Genomic DNA, 12649 nt, shown 5'->3' with positions numbered 1-12649 from the left:
GGTTAAGTGTCTCCTCAGGACTTATGCATCTCACTCACATAGATCTCTCTTGTTCATTCAGCCCCAACATCACTAGCCTCCTTGCTATTTTTTTTCTTTTTTTCCATGTACCTATTTGTGTGTGTGTGTGTGTGTGTGAGAGAGAGAGAGAGAGAGAGAGAGAGAGAGAGAGAGAGATGTGGAGGTCAGAGGACAACCTCCAGGAGTTAGTTTTCTCCTTCCACTATTCCAAGGTTGGAATTCTATTAGCCCTGGTGGCAATATATCTGCTGAGCCAGATATGCCTACTGCTCTTTGTATTCTTGTTCTTTCTGTCTAGAAACCCTTTTCCTTATCTGCTATGCTACCTCCCCCACTTCATTTAGGACTCTGCTCAAGTGCCATCTCAACAGAGAGGTTTTCCTTAAGCAACATAAAGAAAACATCATTCTCCATTTATAAAAAAATTCTGCTTTATTTTTCCATATGGCGCTATTAATACTTGATATATCTGGTTGTTTATTTTTTTTTAATTTCATTTATTTTAATTAATTAATTAATTAATTTTTGAGGCATGGACTTGCTATGTAACTTATCCTGGCCTTGAGTTCCTGATCCTCTTACCTCTGCTTCTTGAGTGTTGGGATTACATACACACACCTCCATGCCACCAGTGTGAAGATTAAAGGATAGCTTATGGAAGCTTGTTTTCTCTTTCTACCTTGTGGATTCTGGGGATCAAACTGAGGTTATCAGGATTGGTGGTAAGCACCTTTATCCACTTAGCTACCCTGACAGTCCTTTATTTAATTTCTTTTTTGTTTTTTTTGGTCTTTTTCTGAGACAGGGTCTCTTCCCATAGTCCTGGCTGGCCTTGATTCACTATGGACACCAGGCTGGCTTTGAATTCACAGAGATCCATCTGCCTCCCAAGTACTGGGATTAAAGGTGTGCACCATCACACCCGGCTCTTAATTTCTACTTTTAGAATTTATTTTTTACTTTTAGGCTGAGGCAGGAGGATTGCCAAAAGTTTGAGGTCAGTTTGGGCTGCAGGCAAGTTTCAGGCCAGCCTGAGCTACAACGTGAAACCCTCTCTCAAAACCCCAAGGTGTAAATAAACAAAAAAATCCCAAACAACAAAAAAGCCCTCCTCAAACCAAAAAACAACCTACCTACCCCCAAACAACAAAATTTAAGATCTAAAAAAATGTGTATATGTTCCTCAAGTTCCATGAGAACAGGGGCTGTGTCTGCTTGTTAATCATCATATCCCCAGTGCTTAGAATTCCTTGTACATAATAGATGTTCAACACAGTGTTTTAAATGAGTGAATGTCTTTGAACTTTAAGTGAACTTGAATGAACTTTGCAGTTATTGTGAGTATATGTTTGGGTGTATACACCTGTAGTAACCATGTATGATTAGGGGGTCCTTCCAGCGTGCATTTTAATAGTAATAGTTCATCATCCATGTAAATACTGACCCAAGCATTATTTAATTTTAACAAGTCCATACATTCAAATCTATTGTGCTTGCTTTTCACAAATCCCAATGGCTTATTTACCATGTATAACAAATGCTTGGCATAAAAATACAAGAGCATTTCCCCTACTAAATCTACATGGTGCCATAAGAACAGCTGAGTGGGATGGTACAGCATTTTGCTGTGATGCAATGAACTGACCTTCTGTGGGTTTACATTATACTTCATGGTGTTTACAACATTGAATTTTGATTATAAGATCTCTTTTCCTTTTCTTCCTTTTCTTTTTTTAATTTTTTTAAATTTAATTTAATTTTACTTTTTCACACAGGGCCTTGCTATGTAGCCCAAACAGGCAGGCCCTCACACTCATGATCCTCCTTCGAAATCCTAGGATTATAGGCATGCACCACCATGCCTGTCCTTATAAATTATTTTAAGAGATGATTAGCATTTGACTCAGTAAATAAAGATGATCTGAGCTACTTAAGCATCAGATTACATCTGTCTAATATATATGACTTCAGAAGCTATGCTTTGTAAAATATTTGAATAATTTGAATCATTTACATTTTGTGAACATGTGTAAACAGCTTTCAAAGATAAAATAAGGTGCTAGATCAGATCAATTACTCAGCTCCAAATCATTCAAGGAGCTTAATTTTGTTTATATATTATTAATAGTGAAACCTTGAGTGTATTGGTGATAGTGTAACAAATGTTTCTAATTCCCTTTATATAGCTTTTGCTTCTGCCCAAAGATAGAGATCTTAAAGAGATTGCCTTGACAATCTCTTGTCCTCCATGACAAAATTAGAAAATCCATTCACAAAATAACAAAAGAAATAATTTACTTCTGTTTTATTTTATTTTATTGTGTTTTTTTGAAGCAGGGTCTCCCTGTAGCCCCAGCTGTCCTAGAACTCACTATGTAGACCAGGCTGGCCTTGAACTCACAGAGATCCGCCTGCCTCTGCCTCCCAAGTTCTGGGACTACAGGCGTGTGCCACCACGCCACCACACCTATTTTGGGCTAAATTTGTTGATACTGAATGTTGTATAGATATGATGACTTTTAATAACTGGGGTATTTTATGGACCAAAGAAATAGGTGTGAAAATAATATACAATTATAAATGCATAATTATACATGCTGTTTCGTCACTCTAGCCTTATTAGCATAATAAAATGTTTACTATGTGAAGCACAATTTCATATCTCCATGTGAATTTTGGAGAAAAATGCTAGTTATTGTTTTATTGTTCACAGGAAGGGAGGCAATAATAAGTTAATAAAGATCTATCATCGGGATGGTAAATATGGCTTCTCTGATCCTCTGACATTTAATTCTGTGGTGGAGCTCATTAACCACTATCATCATGAATCTCTTGCTCAGTACAATCCCAAACTTGATGTGAAGCTGATGTATCCAGTGTCCAGATACCAACAGGTATGGTCACAGGAATTCATGATAGCAATTGAGCAAGGTACTATTTAATATAATCTGATTCTCTTCTCAGATAAATGTTATTTGTCCTTATTCAATTAAAAAGGAATTTCATCATTTAAATTTCTTAACATTTTAGGAATTTTATTTTAATCTTTTTTTTTGTTTGTTTTGGTCTTTTTGAAGCAGGGTCTTCCTATAGCCCCAGCTGTCCTGGAACTCACTGTGTAGACCAGGCTGGCCTTGCACTCACAGAGATCCACCTGCCTCTGCCTCCCAAGTGCTGGGACTACAGGCGTGTACCACCATGCCCGGCTCATTTTAATCTTTTAAAAAATATTTTATTAGTTTTATTTTATGTGTATGAATGTATTGTCTGCATGTATGTTAAGTGCACCTGTGTCGTGCAATTCCCATGGAGGTCAGAAGAGGGTTTCGGATCACCTAGAACTGGAGTTATAGATGGTTAAATGCCATATGGGTGCTGGAATGGAACCCAGGTCCTCTGCAAGGCCAGCCAGTGCTCTTAACCACTGAGCCATCTCTCCAGCCCCTAATCTTTTTTTCCAGATAGGGTCTTAGGTAGCCTAGGCTGGTCTAATAATCACTGTGTATCTGAGGATGACCTATCTGTCCTTCCTCTGTGTATGTGTGCGTGTGCGTGAGTGTGTGTGTGTGTGTGTGTGTGTAGGACGACCCCAAGTGTTGTTCCTCAGGAGTCATCCACCTTGTTTGTTCCTTTTGAGGCAGGGTTTCTTACTGGAACCTGGGGCTGATTAGAAGATCAGTGGCCAGTGAGCCCCAGGGATCCTTCTGTCTTTGCCTCCCTACCAATAGGATTATAAGCATGTATTACCAGGCCTAGCTTTTCTCATAGGTGCTGGAGATCAAAGTCGGGTCCTCAGGCTTAGGTGGCAAATGCTTTATGGACTGACCTATCACTCCAGCCCTATTTCTTAAAGTTTTGGTTTGTTTTTTAGAGATAGGGTCTCACTATGTAGCCCCAGCTGGCCTAGATCATCCTAGACTGGCTTTGATCTTTTGGAGATTGGCCTGTCTCTGCCTCCCTAGTTCTGGAATTAAAGACATGCACACCTTTTAAAATATTAGTTTTGCTGGGCATGGTGGTATAGGCCTTTACTCCCAAGACAGAGGCAGGTGAATTTCTGTGAGTTCAAGGCCAGCCTGTCTGCAGGGAGACTCTGTCTCAAAAACACCAAAATAAATAAATGAATAAATAAAGATTAGTTTTATCTGATATAAGGTGATGTTAATGTTAACAAAAAAGATTTAGTGTTTTCCCATACTTGGTATTAATATATTTGCTAAAATTAATAATTGGCAGTTTAAACATAAGTAGACCTAGAAAAATATGTCTGAATTAGATTAATATTATCTTTTCAAAATCTGTCTGTATAGGATCAGTTGGTGAAAGAAGATAACATTGATGCAGTAGGCAAAAAACTGCAGGAGTATCACTCTCAGTATCAGGAGAAGAGCCGAGAGTATGACAGGCTGTATGAGGAGTACACCAGGACATCCCAGGTTGGTACAGTTTTGTTGTTTGCAGTAATAGATATGTGGTAGTGTGGTTATGTCAGATTTTCTATAACTCACTTGATGGTCTTCAACTGCCTGCATTTCCTACCTATCCCTTTTGAGACTTTGGTAATATGAATCTGCTTCTACTATTCATACCTTTGTTGTTGCTATTGTTAAAGACAATTTTGTATCACTATTAACTAAGGGCTGGGTATGTGGCTAGGTTGGTAGAGTGCATTGTATTTGCCTATCATTCACAAAGCTGTAGGTTTGATCCCAGCCCCAAATAAAACTGGATGTGGTGGTAAAAGTCTGTAATCCTAGCACTGGAGTGGAGACAGGAGGATCATCCTCAGCTACATAGCTAGTTGGAGGCTAGTCTGGGCTATACAAGACCCTGCCTCAAATAAAAATTGTAACATGTCATACGCCTATAATCCCAGCACTAGCAGCCTGAGGCAGGCAAGCTTCAGGTTAGAAGCCAGCCTGGGCTGCATAGTGATACTTGTTACAAACAAACAAACAAACAAGAACAATAAAAGGCAGGCAGAATGACTCAGCAGGTAAAGGTACTTTCTATGAAAACCTAGTGACCTGAGTTTGATCCTGGAACCCATGTAAAAGGTAGAAGAGGAGACTGCTTCGTGAAGCTGTCCTCTAACTTCACATGCACATCAGCATGAAACCTGCCCCCTCTCCCCATAATAGTTAATTAAATTATTTTTAAATTAGTTAACCTCACTTAGTTGCCTCTATCATGACATGAAGCCACCCCTTATTAGAGTTCAAAGTCTATTTCTCCTTCAGCTTTCAAGTCCTGGATAAATAGGCTTTAGTTTTGTGAACTTCTCTTTATCATCCATCAGGTAGTACTTCTTGTATATTCTCAATAATCCTTAATTGAATTTAGTAAATATGGGGTAGTTTAGGAACTATCCTACCATCATGAAAATTTCTAGAATTTCAAATATTCAGGATAGTAATCTTTCTAGACTTTATGTATAGTTATTACTTTTCTAAGAAGTATACTGAACAAAAAATTTAGCCCTTGTAAAAGATTTAAGGGCAGTCACAATTCAGATGTTAAAATCTCTTATCCTGGGTCAAGGCAAAGATGCCTACCACCAGGCCTGAAAACCCAATTTGATCCCCAGGACACATGGTGGAAGGAGAGAACTAAATCCTACAAGTTGTCTTCTGATCTCCATATAGGCATTGGTGTGTACATGCACATGGGTGCACACACAATAAATAAATAATAAAAATAGAAAATTAAAGTTTTCTATTCTCAGAGTTCATCAAAATATATAGGACTATTGGCTGGGTGTGGTGGTACACACCTTTAATCCCAGCACTTGGAAAGACAGGAGACAAATTCAAGGCCAGCCTTATCTACATAGCAAGTTCCAGGTCAGCTGGGGCTACAGGGAGACCCTGTCTCAAGAACACACACACATATATATATATGTATATATATGTGTGTGTGTATATATATATATATACACATACTATGTAATATATATGTAAATGTATATGTATATACACACACACATCTAGGACTATTTACTCTGAGGCTGAATGGTTTAACTGGGCTGTTGGCTCTGTAGATCTGTTTATATTGTAGAGTTTAGTTTTATATCTTAGTACATCCGACTTTAGCAGCGATTCTGTTTGTTATTTATTTATGTAGTTAGTTAGTTTCTAATCATATTAATCTGTTGACCAATGTGTTTGGAAAACTCAGCATGAACTTTAGAAATGAAAGTAAGAATAAATAGACTCTTCAAGTCTCTTCAGAGAATAAGATTTTGAATTTGGGGCTTTAGAAATGAAAGTAAGAATAAATAGACTCTTCAAGGCTCTTCAGAGAATAAGATTTTGAATTTGGGGCATGAACTCCTTGGCTCTATTCATTCACTCAGTGACTAGGTAGAACTTGATCCTTAAGTTAAGGTGTTAAAAGCCAATCTCTTGGCAGCTAATAGACTTTTCTGTCGTTCTTAGCCATATTTTAAGTAATGGTTCTTTTTATTTATTTTATAATTTGAATGCTGTAGGTATGTAAATAGTAGGGAAAGGTTGAATAAAGGCCCTCTTATAGAGTCTTACAATTCTTTTTGTTTGTTTGAGGCAAAGTCTTATGTAACCTAGGCTTACCTTGAACTTCTGGTCTTCCTGTCTCTGCCTCCTGAGTGGTGAGATTACAGATGTGTGCCACCATGCCTAGTACTGGGTACTTAATTGAGGGCTTTGTGCATACTAGGCAAGCACTCTACCAACTGAACTACTTTCCCAGCCCCCCCCTCTTTCAGTGCTGGGGACTAAACCCAGGACCTTTCACAACTAGATGTACTGTGTTACTGAGCCACATCGTATACATTTTGATGAACTCTGAGGATAGGAGACTTTGCATTTTTTATTTTTATTATATTTATTTATTGTGTGTACACCAGCCTGCTTAATCGGTCTGATATCTGATATGAGATTATAATCAGAATTATAAGATTTATTTTTAAGACCAGGGCTACAAAAAATATGATGAAATATTTGTTTTTTTGAAACAGGTTTTCATGTACCCCAGGCTAGCCTCAAACTTGTTGTTTAGATGAGGCTGGCATTGAATGTGATCTTCTTGTCTTTGCCTTCTGATAGCTGAGATTAGTCATATACCACCATGCCTATAGCTATAAAGTAGATATTGTTTGTTTTCCATACTGTAGGAAATACAAATGAAGAGAACTGCAATTGAAGCTTTTAATGAAACAATTAAAATATTTGAGGAGCAGTGTCACACACAAGAACAATACAGCAAAGAATATATTGAGAGGTTTCGCAGAGAGGGGAATGAAAAGGAGATTGAACGGTAAGTCTACTTAATCCCTTCAAGTGCATTAGTGGCATAAAACTTCTTTTCGGGGCTGGAGTGATGGCTCAGCAGTTAAGAACATTGACTGTTCTTGTAGAACACCTGGGTTCGATTCCCAGCACCCACATGGTTAGCTAACAACTGTCTGTAACTCCAGTTCTAGGGGATCCGACAGCCTCTTCTGTCCTCCTCAGGCATTGCACTACATGGGTGCACTTACCTACATGCAGGCATAACACTCATAAAATAAAATAAAAAAATAAATAAAATATTTTTTTTAAACTTATTTTCTTTAGTAATTTCTATATCATCTGTTTTTACCCCCTCAAATTGCACAGCCATGCTGAATAGAACAGCTCCTCTTGTCTGTGCTTTTCTCTGTGCCTGTAAATTGTGAATTCTTACCTGTCCTTTAGCACTCAGATTAGACATGACTTTTTCCAGAAAATCTTTCTCAATACCCATTCATGTAGGGTATTGAGAAATTTGTGTCAGCATTCGCATGTTTGTGTCTGGTTCTGATCCCTGTATAACATTTTCTAGAGGCTATGTTCAATACAACTGCAAACTCACTGACAGGATGTGTAGTGGCATATTTTTTCCTGATAGAGTCCAACACCTGTGTCTAGCACACATGAGATATGGTACTAACTGGGAACATTGGCCTGTCCCTATAATCCCAGCTGTTCCAGGCAGGAGGTTTGCTTGAGCCAGGAGTTCAAACCAGCCTAGTCAGCATAGTGGGACCTTCTCTCACACAACCAACCAAATTAACTAACATACAAACAGGCCCAACAAAATATTAGGACCATGTTTATAGTCTATAGTTCTTTTGCTTGATTGTTAATTATTTAATTTTTGAGGCAGGGTCTCCCTGTGCCCCAGCTGGCCCAGAGTTTGCTATGGAGACCAGGCTGGCCTTGATCTCACAGAAATCTGCCTTCCTCTGCCTCCTGAGTGTTGGGACTAAAGGTGTGTGCCACCTTGCCCAGATTTGATTGTTATTTTAGCTTTACTATGTCATTTACTTTCACAGAATTATGATGAATTATGATAAATTGAAATCACGTCTTGGTGAAATTCATGATAGTAAAATGCGTCTAGAACAGGATTTGAAGAAACAGGCTTTGGACAACCGAGAAATAGATAAAAAAATGAATAGCATCAAACCTGACTTGATCCAGCTGCGTAAGATCCGAGATCAGCATCTTGTGTGAGTAGTCTGGGAATGAATATAGAAGGGGATACTAGCATTAAATTACTACTGGGACTTGAAATGTTGATGATGGAAGAAGAAATTTATGATTAAAAACTGGCCAGTGAGATGTAAGAATTTAGGAATGAGGTCCTAGGATGGGACAAATCAAACCAGAATGTAGGACTCTATTTCATACAGATTCCTGGGAAATGTAAGCGGATGGCTGTGGTACGAGAGAAGCATTACAGATTTAAAAGTACATGTTTATATTTTCTTAAAACATAAAAACTAAAAACTTTGGTTTTATGATGAACCACACAGAAATTACCCTTCAGGGGCACTAAGAGTGGGAGATGAAAGTTAAGTAAACACAACAGTCTCTTAAAAGGATTTTTACATTTAAGATGTGAAAGTGTAGCCAGGCATGGTGGCGCACGCCTTTAATCCCAGCACTCCAGAAGCAGAGGCAGGCGGATCTCTGTGAGTTCAAGGCCAGCCTGATCTACATAGTGAGTTCCAGGCCAGCTGGAGCTACAGGGGGACCCTGTCTCAAAAAAAGACCAAAAAAGAAGTGAAATTCTGGGGACTGGAGAGATGAATGAGCAGTTAAGACACTTACTGCTCTTCCAAAGAACCCAGGTTTGGATTCCAGCATCCACATTACAGCTAACACCCACCCTTAACTCCAGTTCCTACGTCCTCTTCTGGCCTCTGTGGACACCAGATGTGCAATGGACCAACACACATGTAGGAAAACCACTCATACACATTAAGAAAAAAAATGACATTCTGTCTTGCCAGATGTGGTGACACATGCTGGTAATCTCAGGACTCAGAAGGTAGAGGCAGGAGGATCAGGAGTTAAGGCCAGCCTCAGCTACATAGCAAGTTTGAGACCAGCCTGGGCTGTATGAGACCCTTGTCTTTAAAAAAAAAAAAAAAAAGGAAAAAGAAATGTAGGGCTGGCAAGATAGCTCAGCTGGATAAAAGTCACCAAGTCTAACAACGTGAGTTCAATGCCTAGGACTCACATGGTAGAAAGAAAGAACCAATTCCCACTGTATTAGTCACTTTTCTGTTGCTGTGTTAGAAACACTGACCCAAGCAATTTATAGAAGGAAGAGTTTGAGCTTATGGTTCCACGGGAATTACAGTCTGTCATGGCAGGGAGGCATGGTGGCTGGAGGTGGCTGGAGCAGGAGCAGCAGAAGCTGAGCTCTCACATCATCACACAGGCACAGGAAGCAAGAGAACAACTGGAGATCTGGCAAGGCAAGAACTCTCTCCCCAGTGACGTGCTTCCTCCAGGATAGCCACACCTTCTAAAACCTCCCAAAACAGTGCCACCATCTGGGGACAAGATGTCCAAATACTTGGAGCCTATGGGGGACATTATCATTCAAACAATCATATTCTACCCCCTGGCCCCTATAGGCTCATGACCATATAAAACGCAAAATGCATTTAGTCCAACTTTAAAAGTCCCCATAGTCTTTATCAGTCTCAATACTACATCTCAATACTATTTAAAAGTCCACAGTCCAGTCTTTTCTGAGACTCAGGTAAATATCTTAAGCCTCTATAAAATCAAAAGACAAATTACATACTCCCAACTACAGTGGAACCGAACACACATTACCATTCCAAAAGGGAGGAATGGAGGGATAGTAAGGAAATACTGGACCAAAACAAGACCGAAAACTAGCAGGACAAACACCAAATCTAGTAGCTCCAGGTGTGACTTCTGGGACTTTACTTCCAAAGAGCTTAGATGGCTCAGCCTCTCTAGCTTTGCTGTGTGCAACACACATCTCTCTCTTGGGCTGTACCATTCCCTGTGTGCAGGTCTTCTTGGCAGATGCCCACAGCTCTGGCATCACGAACTTCTTGGGGTCTCCACTGCCAACCAGGCTTCACCTTCACAGCTTCACACAATGGCCTATCAGGGCCTTCTCTAGGCAGGAGAACCCCTGCTGCATGCTGCCTGGCCTCAGAGTCTCTCTGAAACTGTGGAGGAAGAACTGATGACCCCTTCACTCTTGCACACTTCATGCCTCTAAAGCCAGCACCAGGTGAAGGACACTGCCAAGTTTGACTGCAAGTTTGGGGTGGACTCCAGCCTGCTTTATCCCTTTTAGAAGCTTTTCTCTTCAGTGGTCCCTGCAGCATTTTCCTTTCACAAGTTGGAGGCTTAACTGGATGTGGTCTTGCTTTGGAGGCACTCTGTGAGTTGAGGCCAGCCTGGTTTACATATTGAATCTCTTGTGAGCTGGAGGCCAACCTGGTTTACATATTGAATTCCAGGCCAGCTGGGGCTACAGGGAGACCCTGTCTCAAAAAAAAAAATTTAAAAATGGAATAGATGGCTTAGTGGTTAACGGCTACTCTTGTAGAGGACCCAAGTTTGGTTCCCAGCACCCACATGACAGCTAACAACCATCTGTAACTCCAGTTCCAGGGGATCTAGCACCCTCTTCTGATCTTCACAGGCACTGCATGCATGAGTGCACTTATACCCATACACATAAAAAATTTTAATCCCCCCCCCCAAAATTAAAATACATAGAATAAAAAAGTTTCTAGTATATAATTCCATTTGCTTGACGCTAAATTGTGGACAAAACCTTTATGATAGAGTTACTAATAGTAATTGTTTATGGAGGGGATATTGATGGAAAAATGGATCCTGGAAATGTTCTGAATCTTTCTTTGGGTTTTTTCTTTTTTTCTCTTTTTGAGACAGGATGTACTATATAACCCTGGCTGGCCTGGAGCTTGCTTTGTAGATCAGGCTGTTCTAGAACTCACAGAGATCTGCCTGCCTTTGTTTCCCAGGTCCTGGGGTTAAATGTGTGTGATATCATACTCAGCCTTCTGAATCTTGATATGAGTGTGGTTAGGTGTATTTATATAGAGAGAATGACTCATCAATCTGTATACATAAAATCAACATATATTATATATATCACAACTCAGTAAGTACATTATAAGAATTTTTTTTTCACCCCTCTCCCCGGGGCCTGCCCAGGAGCCAGGGGTGAGAATATTTTTATTATTCCAAAGAGAAATAACTTGAATCAGGTTACACAAAAATATATATAAAATGAAGTTTAAGGGTGGAAAAGTAGGGATAAGAAATCAAAGACCAAAGCCAGGTGTGACATAGCCTCCTCAATACCAACACTTGGGAGGTAGAGCCCGGCAGATCTCTGTGAATTTGAGGCCAAGGGATGAAAATTTTTAATTTATTTTTTTTAATTAAAGAGGAATTTGGGCTGGGTGGAGAGCTCCATAGGTAAAGTGCTTGCTGTGTAAGCATGATGACCTGAGTTCACATCTCCAGCGCTTATATAAAAGCTGATTATGGTGGTGCATGTCTGTAACTCCAGTGCTGGGAGTAAGGGTATGTGGAGACAGATGCCAGGGGCTCACTGGCCAGCCAGTCTAGTCAAAACAGTTAGTTCAGTAAGAGACCTTGACTCAAAAAAAAAAAAAAAGATGGAGAGATAGAGGAAGATACCCTACCTATGTCAACTTCAACTTCTGGCCTTCACATGTGTGTGCACAGGCAAGCACACCCCCACGCAGATGTGTACACATAAAAGAAAAAAATAGAAAAAAGTGGTTGTTCATGTGCAATTATCTTTTTTAAAAAATTATTTATTTAATAACCACATACTTAGAAGAAGCATTTCATTACAACAGCATTGACATATTCAATAACAATTTCCTGAGCTAAGATGCATCTCTTTTAAAACTGCTGTAAATTTTTAGGTTTACAGTTGAATTTTTACAGTTATACAATATTGTACTCAGTATAAACCCTATAAGACATAAAATTAAATGAGGTTTTAACTTTTAAAAAAGATTTCCATTTCATTATTAAAATACAGAGTTTCATGCAGAAAACTTGTTTTAATGTAATTGACATTAAGATGTTTGCACATGCGTTTCTAATCTCTATATATCAGATTATTACTAGTCACAGTCGGTTACTTTCTGAGCTCCTTGGCATCTGATCATGGATATAAAGTCATCAGGTAGATTTCAACAGTAATGTTTTTCACATCTACTAATTATTGAGTAGCAAATTTTTATGCTTCAAAGAATTATTATTTTTTAATTATTTAA

General features: G+C 39.2%; 1 protein-coding gene across 4 annotated transcripts in view; it reads left to right on the top strand.

Annotated features, from left to right (window-relative positions):
- Nucleotides 1-12649, top strand: part of LOC103730305 (phosphatidylinositol 3-kinase regulatory subunit gamma) — a 141198-nt gene that overhangs the window by 116042 nt on the left and 12507 nt on the right. For all 4 annotated transcript variants that reach the window (XM_008828500.3, XM_008828494.3, XM_029561298.1 and 1 more), the window contains 4 exons: nt 2735-2915; nt 4332-4457; nt 7175-7317; nt 8357-8533. In XM_008828500.3, coding sequence (XP_008826722.1) covers nt 2735-2915; nt 4332-4457; nt 7175-7317; nt 8357-8533 — 627 coding nt within the window. The remainder of the gene's footprint in view (nt 1-2734; nt 2916-4331; nt 4458-7174; nt 7318-8356; nt 8534-12649) is intronic.

The sequence above is a fragment of the Nannospalax galili genome, unplaced genomic scaffold, assembly GCF_000622305.1.
Source record: "Nannospalax galili isolate Female #2095 unplaced genomic scaffold, S.galili_v1.0 scaffold1233, whole genome shotgun sequence".
Classification (NCBI taxonomy): domain Eukaryota; kingdom Metazoa; phylum Chordata; class Mammalia; order Rodentia; family Spalacidae; genus Nannospalax; species Nannospalax galili.
The sequence above is the reverse complement of the archived record's forward strand: the minus strand, read 5'-3'. Positions and strand labels throughout refer to the sequence as shown.